A 24,200-nucleotide genomic window follows, 5' to 3' on the forward strand; every position below is an offset into this window, starting at 1 on the left:
TTCCGCAACAGCAACGCTTCTTCCTTCTTCGCCAATCACCTTACAGACGTGCTACGTTCACAACAAAGAGGATGCAGGATGAAGTGACAGAAATTGAAATTTTTGTATTGTAATATACATCAGGAAGTGTCGTGTAAGAAAGTGTTAAAAATAAAACCATCAAAAGCCATCTGCTTTTGTATAAAGATAAGTTAGGTTAAATGAAAATATTATTATTATTATTATTATCTATCTTACGGTATATCAAAAATAATTTGTGCAAAACTTAATTGAAATATTGTCGGTGTGGCCCTCCAGCAGTGCTCGGGTTGCTCATGCGGCCCCCGGTAAAAATTAATTGCCCACCCCTGCTATAAAAGGAGCATCAACATTTGCATTTGAAAATATGGGGAATCTCCTGGGAAAATTGGTAAAAATATGGGATTTCTCTACATCCCAATAACTCACTATCTACTCAATTTTATACAATTTTATAACAGTTTCTGGATTTAATACGTAGTAAGGTTTCCTCGTGAGGAACCCTGAAATATTGCCAACATTTAAATAAAACAATTCTGGGCTTATTCACTTAGATTATAGTTGAGACATTTTTCAAGATGGTGACATAACTTATTCCTGGATGTTACAGAAAGTAGGAGAATGTGTGAGATGCTGCCTGCTCTTCTTTACATAAATATTAACTTTCCTATTTGTCAAGATATTTACACAAAGTTTGGATTTTTGGCAGAGATATATTTTCTGTGGTCTTCATGTCCATCCATCTCTGTCGCGTTATTTGATTTAATCACGGAACATGAAACTCCCGGCGCTCCTTTAATGAGCCCACACTCCGAGAGTTAGGACATAGGCTTTTCGGGCAGACTCCATCGAAAACAAACAAATCGAGGCCGTGAAGACGCTTGCAAAGAAGGACAAAAACTGGATTTCCCCGCAAAAATTTAAAGTTTTGACAGGTAAGCAGAGGAGACGTACTGCAGGCGACCAGCACTGCATTAGAAGGAGAGAGGAAGCAGACCGAAGAAGAATTGTCACAAGAAATCAAATAAATGCCCGGTTAGACATCAAAACAGATTTGGAGAGAATTCTTGACAATAGGAGGAATTTTATTCTTAAGCGAAAAAAGGTAACTTCTCAAGCAGGGCCAAAGGGCTTAAGCTAGAGCAGTGGTTATTACTGTCTACTAGGGCTGTTCCGATTCGATTCTTGGGGATAACAATTCAATTCAGAATCGATTCTGGATTTCTTTTTTCTTTGCCAGTTCTATGATTAAGTACATTCCTCCATACAATATCTAACACTTCTCTTTTCTAAAGTAAATCTGTACAGCAAATACGGGCATCCACATCAACAATATGATTTGCCTGAGTGGCTGGACAGGACAGATCGAAAAAAAATCTAATAAAAAATATCGATTTTAGATGATTTTTAATCAATTAAGAATCGTTCCAAATAAGAATTGCGATTAATTCGAAAATCTATATTTTTGGACAACCCTACTGTCTACTTCACTAATTGTTATTTTTCAAATACCGATATCATATGTGTATATTGTATCTGCAATGTAGTTCTGTTGTAGTTGTAAAAAAATAAATAAATAAAAGATATAAGTCAAAATGGCAAATATCAGCGCCCTTAGTCGGTTGATCCCAGTTGTTTACACATTTTGTTTACTTACGTGAGATTGAGAAAAAAAGTCTGTTTTTTATTTCAAGCGAGTTTAATTGTGTGTCTCCGTCCTTCAGCTCCACCTCAGTTTGTCCCTGGGCTCAAGCGGAGATGACTCGGCTCAAGACGCGGCCGTTGTTCAATCCCTCAACCTGCTCTTGAAAAGCATCGGCGCCACGCTGACGGACGTGGACGACCTCATCTTCAAGTAAAACACCTCTCTCCGCACGGCACTGTGCTCACGTGTGATTGGCCGCTGTGTTCTGCTCCCTGACAGGCTGGCCTTCTTCGAGGTCAAGTACCAGTTTTACCGCAGAGAGAAGCTGATGTGGGCGGCGGTGCGGCACTACAGCGAGCAGGTCTTGGTCCTGCTTCTTTCTACTTCCTGTCTTGTGCTGTGGGTTCTTGTCGTCTGATTGGCGTGTCATGTCTGTGGGTACAGTTCCTCAAGCAGATGTATGTTCTGGTGCTGGGTCTTGATGTCCTGGGAAACCCGTTTGGACTGATCCGAGGTCTGTCTGAGGGTGTGGAAGCCTTCTTTTACGAGCCTTTTCAGGTAAGACACACACACACACACGCTTGTAGCAAAGTGAGTCACACGTCCTATCTCTGTTGGGTCAGGGGGCGGTCCAAGGCCCTGAGGAGTTTGCGGAAGGTTTCGTGATCGGCGTCCGCAGCCTGCTGGGCCACACTGTTGGTGAGACAAAGAGGAACAAACTCTTCTTTGTGTTTTGAGATGATCTGAGGCTTGTGTGTTTCTCTGGCGTTCCTGCAGGCGGCGCCGCAGGAGTGGTGTCCAGGATCACGGGCTCGGTGGGAAAAGGTCTGGCCGCCATGACCATGGACAAAGAATACCAGCAAAAGCGACGCGAGGAGATGAATCGCCCCCCGAAAGACTTTGGCGAGAGTCTGGCTAAAGGAGGGAAAGGCCTGCTTAAGGTGGGAATGAAGCAGTGCAGCTCCCACTTGTGGTGATTGCACTACTGCGGTACACTTACAGCACAGGTGTGTGTGTGCAGGGCGTCATGAGTGGAGTGACAGGCATCGTCACCAAACCTGTGGAGGGTACGTGGTAACCCGCGCCGTTGGTCGTTGGCGCTGATGTGGCTCCAGCTGACCCAATGCTGGGTTCTGTGTGCAGGGGCCAAGAAGGAGGGCACGGCTGGGTTCTTTAAAGGCATCGGGAAGGGTTTGGTGGGCGTGGTTGCCCGACCCACGGGCAGCATCGTGGACATGGCCAGCAGCACCTTCCAGGGCATACAGAGGTATGGTCCACATCACGTCACGTCAGCATTTTTTCTCGTCTGCTGACTAATGTTCATATGTTCTCTTTTTTTGGGGGGCTCGTGTGTAATCGAGCTCCAGTGTCACTTTATTTTGCTGTGAGTATTTAACATGTTAAGCTCCTGCTAGCTTAACATGCTAACTTTGTGTATGTGGTCATCACACTGTGCAGTCATCCGCAAGTCACTTTTAACTTACATTCAACTGTCCCCGTTTTTTCGTAAAACCATCTATATGTTCACTAAATACCAGTGACCCTCTCTATGCTGTTGAATGTAGAGTTACTAGAAAGGGATTTGTATTTTTTTATTCACTTTGTTTGTATTTGTCTTTTATTGATGGAAAAGCGCAACTTTGTTGTTTTAAATGTGCTCTATAAATGAAGTTAGTCTGGAGTACACATGATGATGTTCCAAGTACAGTGGAACCCTCCCCTTGATTACTTCGACATAGAGCCAATGGTTTTCTTCTTCTCAGCTCTTTCATTCCCTTTTCTGCACTTGACAAAGTGCCTCCAATTAAATTTTGCACAAATTGATGAGAACGATGTAAACAATCTGCCATAAGTTCAAAGATCCTTTATTAGCATGCATTTTCCTCACGTCTCTGGCCAAAGTCACAAATAGTGTTCAAGCAATGGCTGTAATGTTTGTCGACCTAAACGGGTTCCACTGTATTACACTTTTTCTTATTCAGTATTGTTCATTCTGGACGTTAGCTGCAGCAGACTGATGGTAAGTTCTCCCTGTAAAAACAAAATGTTCAAGTTTGACAGATTTATGCACATCACATGACATCACACCGGCCCTAACCCTGCATAACCAACCCTAACCCTGCTGCATACTGAGTTGGTTGACCAAACCTACAGAAAGTAGTGCATGTTGAGGCAGAAAGAAGACTATAAACATGGCACAGCGCTGCAAACATGTCGCAGGACTACAAATATGGCGGAGGATTACATACGTGACACAAGACTACAGTACTAAATGGCACAGCACTGAAAGCATACCATTGGGCCACAAATATGGCCGATGTTTAAAAGCATGACTCAAGACTACAAATATGGCAGAGAATGAAAACCATATTACATGACTATAAATATAGCACAGCACTGGAAACATAGCACATAACTACACATATTGTGAATAACTACAAACATGTCGGATGATTACAAACATACCACAGGACTACAAATATGGCGAACGATTGCAAATATGAGACATGACTTCAAATATGAGGAAAAATGAAAAAAGCATACCGCATGGCTACAAAAATGGCACTGCAAACAGCACAGGACTACAAATACGGTAGGTGATTACGTACGCAACACACGTCTGATCCTAGGATCATTGGGACACGCAAACTCCTCTGTCACGATAAGGTGGCTGCTTAGAAAGGAGCTAACGTGACACATGACTACAAACGTGCCACATGATTACAAACATGGTGGATAATTACAAAGAGGGTACAGGACTACAAAGATAGGGGATGATTACAAATATGGCGATTGATTACAAAGACAACATACGACTACAAATACGGCGGCTGATTACAAACACAACTCATGACTACAAACATGGCGGATGATTACAAAGGGGGTACAGGACTACAAACATGGTGGATGTGTACAAACACGACGTACGACTACAAAATGCCGGCTGATTACAAACATATTACGCAGGAATACAAACATGGCAGATGATTACAAACACAGCATAGGACTACAAAAATGGCAGATGACAAACACGACACAGGACTACAAACATGGCAGATGTTTACAATGATTACAAACACAACACAGGACTACAAACATGGCGGATGATTACAAGCACGACGTACGACTACAAAAGGGCAGCTGATTACAAACATAACGCAGGACTACAAACATGGCGGATGATTACAAACACGACACAGGACTACAAACATGGCGGATGATTACAAGCACGACGTACGACTACAAAAGGGCAGCTGATTACAAACACAACGCAGGACTACAAACATGGCGGATGATTACAAACACGACACAGGACTACAAAAGGGCAGCTGATTACAAACACAACGCAGGACTACAAACATGGCAGATGATTACAAAGAGGGTACAAGACTACAAACATGGCGGATGATTACAAACATGACATAGGACTATAAAAGGGCAGCTGATTACAAACATAACGCATGACTACAAACATGGCAAATTATTACAGACATGACACAGGACTACAAACATGGCAGATGATTGCAAACATGACAAAGGACTACAAACATGGCAGATGATTACAGACATGACAAAGGACTACAAAGTGAAGTGAAGTGAATTATATTTATATAGCGCTTTTCTCTAGTGACTCAAAGCGCTTTACATAGTGAAACCCAATATCTAAGTTACATTTAAACCAGTGTGGGTGGCACTGGGAGCAGGTGGGTAAAGTGTCTTGCCCAAGGACACAACAGCAGTGACTAGGATGGCGGAAGCGGGGATCGAACCTGCAACCCTCAAGTTGCTGGCACGGCCACTCTACCAACCGAGCTATACTGCCCCAAACATGGCAGATGATTACAGACATGACACAGGACTACAAACATGGCAGATGATTACAAACATGACAAAGGACTACAAACATGGCGGATGATTACAGACATGACACAGGACTACAAACATGGCAGATGATTACAAACATGACAAAGGACTACAAACATGGCAGATGATTACAGACATGACACAGGACTACAAACATGGCAGATGATTACAAACATGACAAAGGACTACAAACATGGCAGATGATTGCAAACATGACACAGGACTACAAACATGGCGGATGATTGCAAACATGACAAAGGACTACAAACATGGCAGAGGATTGCAAACATGACAAAGGACTACAAACATGGCAGATGATTACAGACATTACACAGGACTACAAACATGGCAGATGATTACAGACATGACACAGGACTACAAACATGGCAGATGATTACAGACATGACATAGGACTACAAACATGGCAGATGATTACAAACATTGACAAAGGACTACAAACATGGCAGATGATTGCAAACATGACAAAGGACTACAAACATGGCAGATGATTACAGACATGACACAGGACTACAAACATGGCAGATGATTACAAACATGACAAAGGACTACAAACATGGCAGATGATTAGACATGACACAGGACTACAAACATGGCAGATGATTACAGACATGACACAGGACTACAAACATGGCAGTCGATTACATAAACATGACAAAGGACTACAAACATGGCAGATGATTACAGACATGACACAGGACTACAAACATGGCAGATGATTACAGACATGACACAGGACTACAAACATGGCAGATGATTACAGACATGACACAGGACTACAAACATGGCAGATGATTACAAACATTGACAAAGGACTACAAACATGGCAGATGATTGCAAACATGACAAAGGACTACAAACATGGCAGATGATTACAGACATGACACAGGACTACAAACATGGCAGATGATTACAAACATGACAAAGGACTACAAACATGGCAGATGATTAGACATGACACAGGACTACAAACATGGCAGATGATTACAGACATGACACAGGACTACAAACATGGCAGTCGATTACAAACATGACAAAGGACTACAAACATGGCAGATGATTACAGACATGACACAGGACTACAAACATGGCAGATGATTACAAACATGACAAAGAACTACAAACATGGCAGATGATTACAGACATGACACAGGACTACAAACATGGCAGATGATTACAGACATGACACAGGACTACAAACATGGCAGATGATTACAACCATGACAAAGGACTACAAACATGGCAGATGATTACAGACATGACACAGGACTACAAACATGGCAGATGATTACAAACATGACAAAGGACTACAAACATGGCAGATGATTACAGACATGACACAAGACTACAAACATGGCAGATGATTGCAAACATGACAAAGGAATACAAACATGGCAGATGATTACAAACATGACAAAGGACTACAAACATGGCAGATGATTGCAAACATGACACAGGACTACAAACATGGCGGATGATTGCAAACATGACAAAGGACTACAAACATGGCAGATGATTACAAACATGACAAAGGACTACAAACATGGCAGATGATTGCAAACATGACAATGGACTACAAACATGGCAGATGATTACAAACATGACACAGGACTACAAACATGGCAGATGATTACAGACATGACAAGGACTACAAACATGGCGGATGATTGCAAACATGACAAAGGACTACAAACATGGCAGATGATTACAAACATGACAAAGGACTACAAACATGGCAGATGATTGCAAACATGACAAAGGACTACAAACATGGCAGATGATTACAAACATGACACAAGACTTCAACTTTGGTGGATGATGACAAAACGTAACGCATGACAACAACATTAGATTAGAGAAATGACGACTATAAAAAAACGCTATTAGCCTTTGTGGCAGCGTTGTTCAGTAGCCTGCTGAGCGTGGATACTGTGCATGTGCGCGTGCATGTGTACTCCCCATGGCGATTGGCTGACTGATCACGTAGTTTGGCCGCCATAGCTTGCGTTCAGCGGGTGGAGTCTTTTTGACGAGTCGATTTCAACACACATTCTTTCATCTTTGGTTCGCCGCGCCAACCTCGCTCTTCCTGATTGGTCACGTGACTCACACACCTGTTTTATTTTGTATTTTTTTGACGTGACTGTTCCACGCTGTCGTGCAGAGGTCACATCAGGTGAGACGCTGCAGCACCGTGTGTACCCACAATGCACTGCCTCTTCTCAGCATGCCCACGCGTCAGCCGCCTCGTCATTATTCACCTGTATAACAGCTGTGTGTGTGTGTGTGTGTGTGTGTATGTGTGTGTGGCAGGGTGGCGGAGTCCACAGAGGAAGTGACCAAACTTCGTCCAGTACGACTCATCAGAGAGGACGGAATCATCCGACCTTATGACCTCACAGAGTCACAAGGCTTTGACCTTTTCCAGGTGGGATCACTTTGACTCTTGTCTTCATGCGTCCTTCTATTTGTCCTTGCAGGAGATTCTATACATGACACATTTCATAGAAATATTAATACTATTAACCGCATGTAGGCAAATGTTTTTTTATTGACGATTAAGAATAAAAACATTTATAAAGCCGATAAGGATGCAACTAATGATAAAAATGGTGAGAAAATACTTCATTTCCCAGAATGCTTTCCTTTATCTAATTAAAGTCTTCCCTTGTGTATTATGTTAATTAGTACCAGGTATGACCGTGTAAAACAAATTTCCTTGAAGTAGGAATATTATAAAGAAATCACATTTTTTCATAGAGCATTAATTAAAGCCCAAACAGGAAGTCACAACCATATACCGTATTTTTCGGAGTATAAGTCGCTCCGGAGTATAAGTTGCACCGGCCGAAAATGCATAATAAAGAAGAAAAAAAACATATATAAGTCGCACTGGAGTATAAGTCTCATTTTTTGGGGAAATGTATTTGATAAAACCCAACACCAAGAATAGACATTTGAAAGGCAATTTAAAATAAATAAAGAATAGTGAACAACAGGCTGAATAAGTGTATGTTATATGAGACATAAATAACCAACTGAGAACGTGCCTGGTATGTTAACGTAACATATTATGGTAAGAGTCATTCAAATAACTATAACATATAGAACATGCTATACGTTTACCAAACAATCTGTCACTCCTAATCACTAAATCCCATGAAATCTTATACGTCTAGTCTCTTACGTGAAGGAGCTAAATAATATTATTTGATATTTTTTACGGTAATGTGTTATTAATTTCACACATAAGTCGCTCCTGAGTATAAGTCGCTATGACAAAAACTGCGACTTATAGTCCGAAAAATACGGTACAGTAGAACCCCGATTTACAAACTTAATAACTTCTTGAACAAGTTTGTGAATCGAAAGGTTCTTATAGTGAAGCAAAGTTCTCCACAAGAAACAATGTAAATATGAACAATGGGTTCCACCCTCGACTAGGGTTGTCCCGATACCATTATTTTGCTACCGGTACCAAACATGTATTTCGATACTTTTCTAAATAAAGGAAACCACAAAAAATGGCATTACTGGCTTTATTTTAACAAAAAATCTTACAGTACATTAAAAACATCTTACGGTACATTAAACATATGTTTCTTATTGCAATCGAAGAACAATCCTTGAATAAAATAGTGAACATACTAGACAACTTTTAGTAGTAAGTAAATAAACAAAGGCTCCTAATTAGTCTGCTGACATATGCAGTAACATATTGTGTCATTTTCCATTCTATTATTTTGTCAAAATTATAAAAAACAAGCTGTAAGAATTTATTATTAATCCACTTGTTCATTTACTGTTAATATCTGCTTAGTTCCTCTTTATAACATGTTCTATCTACACTTCTGTTAAAATGTAATAATCACTTATTCTTCTGTAGTTTGGATACTTTAGTTTTGGATGATACCACAAATTTAGGTATCGATCCGATACCAAGTAGTTACAGGATCGTACATTGGTCATATTCAAAGTCCTCATGTGTCCAGGGACGTATTTCTTGAGTTTTTTTAAACATAATATTAATTTTTTTTTAAATATATATATATATATATGTATGTGTGTATATATGTATGTATGTGTGTGTGTATTTATACATATATATATGTATGTATGTATGTATGTGTGTATGTATACATGTATGTGTATATATCTGTACACTTTGTATATATATGTATGTGTGTGTATATATTTGTGTGTGTATATATGTACATATACACATATGCACATGTATACACACATATACGTATGTGTATTTATGTATACACATATATACACTACCGTTCAAAAGTTTGGGGTCACTTTGAATTGTCCTTATTTTTGAAGGAAAAGCACTGTACTTTTCAATGAAGATAACTTTAAACTAGTCTTAACTTTGAAGAAATACACTTTATACATTGCTAATGTGGTAAATGACTATTCTAGCTGCAAATGTCTGGTTTTTGGTGCAATATCTACATAGGTGTATAGAGGCCCATTTCCAGCAACTATCACTCCAGTGTTCTAATGGTACAATGTGTTTGCTCATTGGCTCAGAAGGCCAATTGATGATTAGAAAACCCTTGTGCAATCATGTTCACACATCTGAAAACAGTTTAGCTCGTTACAGAAGCTACAAAACTGACCTTCCTTTGAGCAGATTGAGTTTCTGGAGCATCACATTTGTGGGGTCAATTAAACGCTCAAAATGGCCAGAAAAAGAGAACTTTCATCTGAAACTCGACAGTCTATTCTTGTTCTTAGAAATGAAGGCTATTCCACAAAATTGTTTGGGTGACCCCAAACTTTTGAACGGTAGTATATATATATATATATATATATATATATATATATATATATATATATATATATATATATATATATATATATATATATATATATATATATATACATGTATATATATACATGTATATATATACATGTATATATATACATGTATACATGTATATATATACATGTATACATGTATATATATACATGTATACATGTATATGTATACATGTATATATATATATATATATATATATATATATACTGTATATGTATATATATATATATATATACTGTATATGTATATATATATATATATATACTGTATATGTATATATATATATATATATACTGTATATGTATATATATATATATATACTGTATATGTATATATATATATATATATACTGTATATATATATATATATATATATATATACTGTATATATATATATATATATATATATATATACTGTATATATATACTGTATATATATATATATATATATATATATATATATATATATACAGTATATATATACAGTATATATATATATATATATATATATATATATATATATATACTGTATATATATACTGTATATATGTATGTATTACTTTACGTGCAGTCGGCCCTCTACCAAAAATGTTTAGCCCAATTCGGCCCCCAAGTCAAAATGTTTGGACCCCCCGATCTAGTGGTATGCCAAAGAATCACCTAATTAAATATGCAAACACAGTGTTACTGTTCAAACTGTGTGTAATGTTGCAGAGGACAACATATTAAATATACTTGTTAAATAAAACCTCTGCCTTGTTTTTAATGAATACTTAGGCCCACTACGCTACTGTATTTTAATATTGGTCACTAAGGTGGTACTTAGAGTGTTTTCTGAGGTGGTTTTTGGTGACACAAGTTTGAGAACCGCTGCTATTAGGAATTTCTCTGAATTCCACTTCCTGTAATTCCAATTCTTCAAATGAACTTAAGTGAAATTCCAAATTCTCCACAAGTGTCTCGTCACTTCTCCATGTTTGCTTTTTTGGTGTTGAGAATTCCCAGCATGCTTCACTAACACGCTAACTTCTCACCTTTCTTCTTCTTCTTCTTCTTCTTCTTCTTCTTGGTCTTCTTGTGTGTTTGTCTCACATGCAGCACGAAGTCGACTAAAGCTGGTGTGATTGCATCATCTTGACCAGGCTTTCCTTACTATCATTTCATGGACATGTGCACAGTATACACTTCTGTACATACTGTACTTTGCCCCAGCGATATTTTTGTAGCAGTGTATCCACGTTGTGTAACCGTGTGTCAGCATGACCTCTTGTGTGTTAATAAAAGTACACAACTGAAGAAAAGCCATCACTTCCATGTGACTAAACCTGCATCAGGTGGGCGTGTCCACTCACCTGACGCCTCATTGGACAAGAAAGTTAACTTGCAAGTGTGTGTTTTCGCATATGTGTGCGTGTGTGTGTGTGTGTGTGCGTGCATGCGTGCGTGTGTGTGCGTGTGGTCGCAGCGCTCTGAGATCAAGCAGCTGGAAGGAGAAGTTTTCCGAGACTATTGTCCGTTTCCTGGACACAGAAAGACCAACATTGTCGTCACCAACAGGTACACACAATGCACCTGTGTACACAACCACTACGTTGTTGTCATGTTGTCGCCGTCGCGTGTGTAGGAGGGTTGTGTGTGTCAAGGAGCTGGACTTTGTGGGTCACTTCAGCAAAGACTGGGAGTGTTTGTTTGACAACTTCTACGCTCCTCCCACTGTCCTCGGAACACAACTCAACATCTACTGCAAGGTTAGGCACTACACAACTGTAACACAACAACAAGGTTACGCACTACACGACTGTAACACTCACAAATAATAAGGTAGCACACAACTATAACACTAAATAAAAACACTTATAAGGTAACACAGGATACAACTACAAAGTAGCACACAACTACAACACTGACAATAACTACCAAGTAGCACACAACACAAGTACAACACTGAAAAAAACAAGGTAGCTAAGTACAAAACTACAACATTTAAAAAAAACAAAAACAAGGAAGCACACAACACAACTAAAAATAAAATAACAAGGTAGCGTAATACACAACTAAAAATAAAATAAATAACAAGGTAGCACACAACACAACTAAACATGAATTAAAAACAGGGAAGCACACTACACAAGAAAAATGACTTAAAAATATGTTAGCACTTTAGCACATTACAAATAAAATAAAAACAAGGTTGCACACAACTAAACATGAATTAAAAACAAGGCAGCACATTGCACAACTAAAAATAAAATAAGGTAGCACACTTACAACTAAAATGAATTAAAACAAGGTAGCACGATTCACAACAAAAATAAATTGATAGTAAGGTAGCACACTACACGACTAAAAATTAGATAAAAACAAGGTAGCACACAACACAACTAAAATTGAATTAAAAACAAGGTAGCACACTACACAACAAAAATTAAATAAAAACAAGGTAGCACACTACACAACAAAAATTAATTAAAAGTAGGGTAGCACACTACACAACTAAAAATGAAATAAAAACAAGGTAGCATACTACACAACTAAATAAAATAAAAACGAGGTAGCACACAACACAACTAAAATTGAATTAAAAACAAGGTAGCACACTGCACAACAAAAATTAAATAAAAACAAGGTAGCACACTACACAACAAAAATTAATTAAAAGTAGGGTAGCACACTACACAACTAAAAATGAAATAAAAACAAGGTAGCATACTACACAACTAAATAAAATAAAAATGAGGTAGCACATTACACAACTAAAATGAATTAAAAATAAGGTAGCACACTACACAACTAAACATGAAATAAAAACAAGACAGCACACTACATAAGTAAAAATAAAATAAAAACAAGGTAGCACACTACACAACAAAAATGTATTTAAAAAAGTTAGCACACTACACAATTAAAAATAAAATAAAAACAAGGTAGCAAACTACACAACTAAATTTTTTATAAAAACAAGGTAGCACACTTCAGAACAAAAATAAATTAATAAGGTAGCACACTACACAACAACAACTTATTAAAAATAGGGTAGCACACTACACAACTAAATAAAATAAAAACGAGGTAGCATATTACACAACTAAAATGAATTAAAAACAAGGTAACACAATACACAACTAACCATGAATTAAAAACAAGGCAGCACACTACATAAGTAAAAATAAAATAAAAACAAGGTAGCACACTACATAAGTAAAAATAAAATAAAAACAAGGTAGCACACTACACCACAAACACTTTTTAATTTTTTAAAAGGTAACACTACATAACTAAACATGAATTAAAAACAAGGCAGCACACTACATAAGTAAAAATAAAATAAAAACAAGGCAGCACACTACACAACTAAATAAAATAAAAATAAGGTAGCACACTACACAACAAACATTTTTTAATTTTTTAAAAGGTAACACACTACATAACTAAACATGAATTAAAAACAAGGCAGCACACTACATATGTAAAAATAAAATAAAAACAAGGTAGCACACTACACAACTTAAAATGAATAAAAAACATGGTAGCACACTACACAACAAAAAATAATTAAAAATAAGGTAGCACACTAAACAACTAAAAATTAATTAAAAAACAAGGTAGCACACAACTAAAAATAAAATAACAAGGAAACACACTACACAACTAAAAATAAAATAAAAACAAGGTAGCACACTACACAACTAAATAAAATAAAAACAAGGTAGCACACTACACAACTAAAAATAAAATAAAAACAAGGTAGCACACTACACAACTAAATATAATAAAAACAAGGTAGCACATAACACAACTAAATAAAATAAAAACAATAGCACATTACACAACTAAATAAAATAAAAACAAGGTAGCACATAACACAACTAAATAAAATAAAAACAAGGTAGCACACTACACAACTAAATAAAATAAAAACAAGGTAGCACACTACACAACTAAATAAAATAAAAACAAGGTAGCACATAACACAACTAAATAAAATAAAAACAAGGTAGCACACTACACAACTAAATAAAATAAAAACAAGGTAGCACACTACACAACTAAATAAAATAAAAACAAGGTAGCACACTACACAACTAAATAAAATAAAAACAAGGTAGCACACTACACAACTAAATACAATAAAAACAAGGTAGCACACTACACAACTAAATCAAATAAAAACAAGGTAGCACATTACACAACTAAATAAAATAAAAACAAGGTAGCACACTACACAACTAAATAAAATAAAAGCAAGGTACCACACTACACAACTAAAAATAAAATAAAAACAAGGTAGCACACAACACAACTAAATAAAATAAAAACAAGGTAGCACACTACACAACTAAAAATAAAATAAAAACAAGGTAGCACACAACACAACTAAATAAAATAAAAACAAGGTAGCACACTACACAACTAAATAAAATAAAAACAAGGTAGCACATAACACAACTAAATAAAATAAAAACAAGGTAGCACATAACACAACTAAATAAAATAAAAACAAGGTAGCACACTACACAACTAAATAAAATAAAAACAAGGTAGCACACTACACAACTAAATAAAATAAAAACAAGGTAGCACACTACACAACTAAATAAAATAAAAACAAGGTAGCACACTACACAACTAAATACAATAAAAACAAGGTAGCACACTACACAACTAAATAAAATAAAAACAAGGTAGCACATTACACAACTAAATAAAATAAAAACAAGGTAGCACACTACACAACTAAATAAAATAAAAGCAAGGTACCACACTACACAACTAAAAATAAAATAAAAACAAGGTAGCACACAACACAACTAAATAAAATAAAAACAAGGTAGCACACTACACAACTAAAAATAAAATAAAAACAAGGTAGCACACAACACAACTAAATAAAATAAAAACAAGGTAGCACACTACACAACTAAAAATAAAATAAAAACAAGGTAGCACACTACACAACTAAATAAAATAAAAACAAGGTAGCACATAACACAACTAAATAAAATAAAAACAAGGTAGCACACTACACAACTAAATAAAATAAAAACAAGATAGCACATAACACAACTAAATAAAATAAAAACAAGGTAGCACACTACACAACTAAATAAAATAAAAACAAGGTAGCACATAACACAACTAAATCAAATAAAAACAAGGTAGCACATTACACAACTAAATAAAATAAAAACAAGGTAGCACACTACACAACTAAATAAAATAAAAACAAGGTAGCACACTACACAACTAAATAAAATAAAAACAAGGTAGCACACTACACAACTAAATACAATAAAAACAAGGTAGCACACTACATAAGTAAAAATAAAATAAAAACAAGGTAGCACACTACACCACAAACACTTTTTAATTTTTTAAAAGGTAACACTACATAACTAAACATGAATTAAAAACAAGGCAGCACACTACATAAGTAAAAATAAAATAAAAACAAGGCAGCACACTACACAACTAAATAAAATAAAAATAAGGTAGCACACTACACAACAAACATTTTTTAATTTTTTAAAAGGTAACACACTACATAACTAAACATGAATTAAAAACAAGGCAGCACACTACATATGTAAAAATAAAATAAAAACAAGGTAGCACACTACACAACTTAAAATGAATAAAAAACATGGTAGCACACTACACAACAAAAAATAATTAAAAATAAGGTAGCACACTAAACAACTAAAAATTAATTAAAAAACAAGGTAGCACACAACTAAAAATAAAATAACAAGGAAACACACTACACAACTAAAAATAAAATAAAAACAAGGTAGCACACTACACAACTAAATAAAATAAAAACAAGGTAGCACACTACACAACTAAAAATAAAATAAAAACAAGGTAGCACACTACACAACTAAATATAATAAAAACAAGGTAGCACATAACACAACTAAATAAAATAAAAACAATAGCACATTACACAACTAAATAAAATAAAAACAAGGTAGCACATAACACAACTAAATAAAATAAAAACAAGGTAGCACACTACACAACTAAATAAAATAAAAACAAGGTAGCACACTACACAACTAAATAAAATAAAAACAAGGTAGCACATAACACAACTAAATAAAATAAAAACAAGGTAGCACACTACACAACTAAATAAAATAAAAACAAGGTAGCACACTACACAACTAAATAAAATAAAAACAAGGTAGCACACTACACAACTAAATAAAATAAAAACAAGGTAGCACACTACACAACTAAATACAATAAAAACAAGGTAGCACACTACACAACTAAATCAAATAAAAACAAGGTAGCACATTACACAACTAAATAAAATAAAAACAAGGTAGCACACTACACAACTAAATAAAATAAAAGCAAGGTACCACACTACACAACTAAAAATAAAATAAAAACAAGGTAGCACACAACACAACTAAATAAAATAAAAACAAGGTAGCACACTACACAACTAAAAATAAAATAAAAACAAGGTAGCACACAACACAACTAAATAAAATAAAAACAAGGTAGCACACTACACAACTAAATAAAATAAAAACAAGGTAGCACATAACACAACTAAATAAAATAAAAACAAGGTAGCACATAACACAACTAAATAAAATAAAAACAAGGTAGCACACTACACAACTAAATAAAATAAAAACAAGGTAGCACACTACACAACTAAATAAAATAAAAACAAGGTAGCACACTACACAACTAAATAAAATAAAAACAAGGTAGCACACTACACAACTAAATACAATAAAAACAAGGTAGCACACTACACAACTAAATAAAATAAAAACAAGGTAGCACATTACACAACTAAATAAAATAAAAACAAGGTAGCACACTACACAACTAAATAAAATAAAAGCAAGGTACCACACTACACAACTAAAAATAAAATAAAAACAAGGTAGCACACAACACAACTAAATAAAATAAAAACAAGGTAGCACACTACACAACTAAAAATAAAATAAAAACAAGGTAGCACACAACACAACTAAATAAAATAAAAACAAGGTAGCACACTACACAACTAAAAATAAAATAAAAACAAGGTAGCACACTACACAACTAAATAAAATAAAAACAAGGTAGCACATAACACAACTAAATAAAATAAAAACAAGGTAGCACACAACACAACTAAATAAAATAAAAACAAGGTAGCACACTACACAACTAAAAATAAAATAAAAACAAGGTAGCACACTACACAACTAAATAAAATAAAAACAAGGTAGCACATAACACAACTAAATAAAATAAAAACAAGGTAGCACACTACACAACTAAATAAAATAAAAACAAGGTAGCACATAACACAACTAAATCAAATAAAAACAAGGTAGCACATTACACAACTAAATAAAATAAAAACAAGGTAGCACACTACACAACTAAATAAAATAAAAACAAGGTAGCACACTACACAACTAAATAAAATAAAAACAAGGTAGCACACTACACAACTAAATACAATAAAAACAAGGTAGCACACTACACAACTAAATAAAATAAAAACAAGGTAGCACACTACACAACTAAATAAAATAAAAACAAGGTAGCACACTACACAACTAAATAAAATAAAAACAAGGTAGCACACTACACAACTAAATAAAATAAAAACAAGGTAGCACATAACACAACTAAATAAAATAAAAACAAGGTAGCACACTACACAACTAAAAATAAAATAAAAACAAGGTAGCACACTACACAACTAAATAAAATAAAAACAAGGTAGCACATAACACAACTAAATAAAATAAAAACAAGGTAGCACACTACACAACTAAATAAAATAAAAACAAGGTAGCACATAACACAACTAAATAAAATAAAAACAAGGTAGCACACTACACAACTAAATAAAATAAAAACAAGGTAGCACATAACACAACTAAATCAAATAAAAACAAGGTAGCACACTACACAACTAAATAAAATAAAAACAAGGTAGCACACTACACAACTAAATAAAATAAAAACAAGGTAGCACACTACACAACTAAATAAAATAAAAACAAGGTAGCACACTACACAACTAAATAAAATAAAAACAAGGTAGCACACTACACAACTAAATAAAATAAAAACAAGGTAGCACACTACACAACTAAATAAAATAAAAACAAGGTAGCACATTACACAACTAAATAAAATAAAAACAAGGTAGCACACTACACAACTAAATAAAATAAAAACAAGGTAGCACATAACACAACTAAATAAAATAAAAACAAGGTAGCACACTACACAACTAAATAAAATAAAAACAAGGTAGCACACTACACAACTAAATAAAATAAAAACAAGGTAGCACACTACACAACTAAATACAATAAAAACAAGGTAGCACACTACACAACTAAATAAAATAAAAACAAGGTACCACACTACACAACTAAATAAAATAAAAACAAGGTAGCACACTACACAACTAAATAAAATAAAAACAAGGTAGCACATTACACAACTAAATAAAATAAAAACAAGGTAGCACACTACACAACTAAAAATAAAATAAAAACAAGGTAGCACACAACACAACTAAATCAAATAAAAACAAGGTAGCATACTACACAACTAAATAAAATAAAAACAAGGTAGCACACTACACAACTAAATAAAATAAAAACAAGGTAGCACATTACACAACTAAATAAAATAAAAACAAGGTAGCACACTACACAACTAAATAAAATAAAAACAAGGTAGCACACTACACAACTAAAAATAAAATAAAAACAAGGTAGCACACTACACAACTAAATAAAATAAAAACAAGATAGTACATTACACAACTAAATAAAATAAAAACAAGGTAGCACACTACACAACTAAATAAAATAAAAACAAGGTAGCACATTACACAACTAAATAAATTAAAAACAAGGTAGCACATTACACAACTAAATAAAATAAAAACAAGGTAGCACAATACACAACTAAATAAAATAAAAACAAGGTAGCACATTACACAACTAAATAAAATATAAAAACAAGGTAGCACACTACACAATTAAATAAAATAAAAACAAGGTAGTACATTACACAACTAAATAAAATAAAAACAAGGTAGCACATTACACAACTAAATAAAATAAAAACAAGGTAGCACACTACACAAGTCAAAATGAATGAAAAACAAGGTAGCACACTACACAACTACAACAACAAGGAAGCACACTACACAACTACAACAACAAGGAAGCACACTACACAACTACAACAACAAGGAAGCACACTACACAACTACAACAACAAGGAAGCACACTACACAACTACAACAAAAGAAGGACACTACACAACTACAACAACAAGGAAGCACACTACACATCTAAAATGAAACATTTGTCTTCCAGGAGCAGCACAAGTTGAAACTTCCCAAAAAAGAGGTTCATGATTCTGTACGCGGCGTTCAGCTGAAGGACACAAACACAGCACAGGTGTGTGTAGTGCGTGCGTTTACATCTGAGTGCCTAAGTCCTCCCCTTACACTGTTGCCATGGTTACCCACAGAAAATGATGGCGTCCATATCCGATGCTTATGTGTCACATCAACAACACCACATGAGCAGACGCAAGTCACAACGCTTCCTCAAACCCACTAGCAAGCACTGAGTCCACTTCCTGTCCACGGACTGACATTTGTAGACCCACTTCCTGTTTGCAAGTACACTTCCTGTTTGTAGGCACACTTCCTATATGCAAGTACTCTTCCTGTTTGTAGGCACACTTCCTATATGCAAGTTTGTAAGTACACTTTCTATATTCAAGTATGCTTCCTGTATGCTCACTTCCTATTCGTAGGTACACTTCCTGTTCATAGGTACACTTCCTATATGCAAGTACACTTCCTGTCGGCCAGCGTGATGGTGGTCAGTTGTCTCTGTGGACTCCAGAAGTTTTCTTAGCAAAGCACAAAGCCAAGAAGAGGTTTGACTTAGTAAAATGTTGTGGAGTTTAGACAAAGATTCACTTTAATGGCGGAGGAGATGTTAGTTTACATTTGACTTATTAAACGTCAGAAGGAATGCCAGAGAAAATTTTTGTATGATTTGGCGGCCAGCTTAATAGCTGATGGATGTTGTTGAGGTCACTTCCTGTCTGGGCGGAGACTTCCATGATTTTTTTATGTTTTGCAGTCCAATTGTTGCATTTGTCTTACAATGGAAACCCCAAAGATGTAAAAAGTCTGAGATATTTTTTTAATTTTTATGTCATTTTCACACTGAGCAAATGTTTCAATTTAATGTTGAGATTTTTGCACAAAGAAAAACATCATTCTATTGAATCAATAAAAAAGTGTTTTTTTTTGTATGCATATGAGGAGTTGTGTATGTTTGTGTACTTTAAAACAGAAAAGACAATACAAGCTGCTGACTAAATGTAACTACATCTGCAGCAGGTGTGTCCAAGTGGTGGCTCACGGCTGAAATAAAGTTGTATCCTCTGTAGTGGACTTTTGTTTTAGGGTGTTTTATTTTGTCTGTAAAAATAGTTGTGTTATGCAAGACACTAATGTCCACTGCAGAGGACGCAAGTTGTCAGGAGCAGTGTTCATTTTGTTGACTAAAAATGTTCGTCTTAGTTATCGTCAACGATAACCAGGAAAAAAACGACAAAATCGAAAGTAGGTGAAAAGTTAAGCCTCTCTCGTTTCTGTACTTAGAAAAAATCCCATTTAAATGCATTGGATTTGGATGTTTTTTTTCCTAAGTACAGAAACGAAAGAGGGTAAAAGGAGGTGTTTTTTAGCCTCTCTTGTTTTTGTACTTAGAAAAAATCCCTAATTTTTTCTCTGTTTTTTTTCTAAGTACAGAAACGAAAGAGGGTAAAAGGTGTTTTTTAGCCTCTCTTGTTTTTGTACTTAGAAAAAATCCCAGATTTTTTCTCTGTTTTTTTTCTAAGTACAGAAACGAAAGAGGGTAAAAGGAGGTGTTTTTTAGCCTCTCTTGTTTTTGTACTTAGAAAAAATCACAGATTTTTTCTCCTTTTTTTTCTAAGTACAGAAACGAAAGAGGATAAAAGGAGGTGTTTTTTAGCCTCTGTCGTTTTTGTACTTGGAAAAAATCCCAGATTTTTTTTCCGTTTTTTTTTTCTAAGTACAGAAACGAAAGAGGGTAAAAGGTGTTTTTTAGCCTCTCTTGTTTTTGTACTTAGAAAAAATCCCAGATTTTTTCTGTTTTTTTTCTAAGTACAGAAACGAAAGAGGATAAAAGGAGGTGTTTTTTAGCCTCTGTCGTTTTTGTACTTAGAAAAAATCCCTGATTTTTTTTCCGTTTTTTTTTTCTAAGTACAGAAACGAAAGAGGATAAAAGGAGGTGTTTTTTAGCCTCCCTCGTTTTTGTAGTTAGAAAAAATCTTGATTTTTTTTCTCCGTTTTTTTTCTAAGTACAGAAACGAAAGAGGATACAAGGAAGTATTTTTTAGCCTCTCTTGTTTTTGTACTTAGAAAAAAAACCGGAGGAAAAATCTGGGATTTTTTCTAAGTACAGAAACGAAAGAGGGTAAAAGGTGTTTTTTAGCCTCTCTTGTTTTTGTACTTAGAAAAAATCCCAGACTTTTTCTCTGTTTTTTTTTTAAGTACAGAAACGAAAGAAGGTAAAAGGTGTTTTTTAGCCTCTCTTGTTTTTGTACTTAGAAAAAATCCCAGATTTTTTCTCTGTTTTTTTTTCTAAGTACAGAAACGAAAGAGGATAAAAGGAGGTGTTTTTTAGCCTCTGTCGTTTTTGTACTTAGAAAAAATCCCTGATTTTTTTCCCGTTTTTTTTTTCTAAGTACAGAAACGAAAGAGGATAAAAGGAGGTGTTTTTTAGCCTCTCTTGTTTTTGTACTTAGAAAAAATCCCAGATTTTTTCTCCGTTTTTTTTTCTAAGTACAGAAACGAAAGAGGATAAAAGGAGGTGTTTTTTAGCCTCTTGTTTTTGTACTCAGAAAAAATCCCAGATTTTTTCTCTGTTTTTTTTCTAAGTACAGAAACGAAAGAGGATAAAAGGAGGTGTTTTTTAGCCTCTGTCGTTTTTGTACTTAGAAAAAATCTTGATTTTTTTCTCTGTTTTTTTTCTAAGTACAGAAACGAAATCAATCAATCAATGTTTATTTATATAGCCCTAAATCACAAGTGTCTCAAAGGGCTGTACAAGCCACAACGACATCCTCGGTACAGAGCCCACATAAAGAGAGGGTAAAAGGAAGTGTTTTTTAGCCTCTCTTGTTTTTGTACTTAGAAAAAATCCCAGATTTAAAATAAGACGATAACGAATCACAACAAAAGCACGTTGAAGACAACAATGACAAAATTAGTTGACAATTTAGTCGACGAATAAAAACTAGACGAAAATAAGTGACGGAGAAGAAATACAATCATATTTAATTTTGTCTTTTAAGTGGGTGGGACAAGTTAGAAATCTAGCCAATCACAGGCGGGAATCCATTTTTCAGCGGGAAACAAGACTGTATTGTAGGGAAATAATGACAGCGACAACACCGTTAGTATTTATTAAAATGATCTAAAAACCGATAACTGCACTTTTATAAACTCCCGAGCCACGGCAGCCCTACTGGTGCCAGCTGGCTCGCTTAAATGCTAACATGAAAACACGAGGCATTAACGTCTTTCCCCATTAAAAACATACCCAATCAGCACTTACATAAACACATTAGTGTCTGAGCAACTAAGCTATTCAGTTGTGCACATTGAGCCTACAAGCTGGGCTCTTTTAGCAAGGATTTGGGAGGTTCCAACTTTTCTCAGAGGATTGGTAGAGTTGCCGTGGCAGCAACCTGAGGGTTCCTGGTTCGATCCCCACCTTCTACCAACTGAGTCACGTTCGTTGTGTCCTTGAGCAAGACACATCACCCTTGCTCCTGACGGGCCGTGGTTAACTGCCACTGGTCGTGGTTAAATGCCCCCCCTCTACCTCAAAAGAACTACTCACCCCCAAATCCTCCACACGACACCTCCGCTCCGGACAGGCTAACCTCCGAGGACAAAGCTACGAACAATGGGAGACCGGGCTTTCTGCTCAACCGCTCCCAGTCTGTGGAATGATTTCCCTGACCACCTGAGGGCACCACAGACTGTGGATGCTTTTAAAAAAGGCTTAAAAAACCTTTTTTTTTCTTCTTTTTTTTTTAAACCCTTTTTTTAGATATATGCATACTAGTTTTAGCTATTTGGCTGTTCTAGTTTTTATTTTTATTTATTTTTAATTTTTATTTTTTTTATTTTTTTTAATATACTGTAGCACTTTGAGGTTGTTTACTCAATGTAAAGTGCTTTTTACAAATAAAATCTATTATTATTATTATTATTATAACTCAGTGTGTGAATGTGTGTGTGAATGGGTGAATGTGGAAATAGTGTCAAAGTTCTTTGAGTACCTTAAAGGTAGAAAAGCGCCATACAAGTTTAACCCATTTATGTTTTTATGGTGCGTTCAAGTACCGTTGAACACAACGCCCGCCAGAAGTGATACATAATAAGCATAAGAAGTGGCTTTTCTAACAGTGTCTATTTTTTTTGTCGCATTTAAAAAACTTATTGAGCACGATCTGCAATAATAATGACAACCGTAACAATTTTGGCCGCAAAAACCATGATATGAAATTGTCATATTGTTACATCCCTACTGTATTGTTACACACATCATTACAATATTTCTTCTACACCTGGAAGAAAGAAGACATATGGACACATGTTACCTTTGCAATGCAAGACATGTCAACCCTGTGGCTAGATTGTCCCCGGTAAAAAATACAACCAATTTTAAGTGCCATTTGCAAGCTAATCATCAGGATTATGCAACAGTAA

At 35.1% G+C, this 24,200-nt stretch overlaps 1 protein-coding gene across 4 annotated transcripts in view; it reads left to right on the forward strand.

Annotated features, from left to right (window-relative positions):
* Nucleotides 1–20,974, forward strand: part of vps13c (vacuolar protein sorting 13 homolog C) — a 93,595-nt gene extending 72,621 nt beyond the window's left edge. For all 4 annotated transcript variants that reach the window (XM_062023006.1, XM_062023024.1, XM_062023016.1 and 1 more), the window contains 12 exons: nt 1,743–1,873; nt 1,943–2,024; nt 2,108–2,221; nt 2,287–2,362; nt 2,441–2,604; nt 2,685–2,730; nt 2,807–2,930; nt 7,859–7,973; nt 11,841–11,932; nt 12,000–12,123; nt 19,747–19,830; nt 19,904–20,974. In XM_062023006.1, the coding sequence (XP_061878990.1) occupies nt 1,743–1,873; nt 1,943–2,024; nt 2,108–2,221; nt 2,287–2,362; nt 2,441–2,604; nt 2,685–2,730; nt 2,807–2,930; nt 7,859–7,973; nt 11,841–11,932; nt 12,000–12,123; nt 19,747–19,830; nt 19,904–20,005 (1,254 nt within the window). In that variant the 3' untranslated portion in view covers nt 20,006–20,974. The remainder of the gene's footprint in view (nt 1–1,742; nt 1,874–1,942; nt 2,025–2,107; nt 2,222–2,286; nt 2,363–2,440; nt 2,605–2,684; nt 2,731–2,806; nt 2,931–7,858; nt 7,974–11,840; nt 11,933–11,999; nt 12,124–19,746; nt 19,831–19,903) is intronic.
* The last annotated feature ends 3,226 nt before the right edge of the window (nt 20,975–24,200 follow it).

The sequence above is a fragment of the Entelurus aequoreus genome, linkage group LG02, assembly GCF_033978785.1.
Source record: "Entelurus aequoreus isolate RoL-2023_Sb linkage group LG02, RoL_Eaeq_v1.1, whole genome shotgun sequence".
NCBI lineage: Eukaryota > Metazoa > Chordata > Actinopteri > Syngnathiformes > Syngnathidae > Entelurus > Entelurus aequoreus.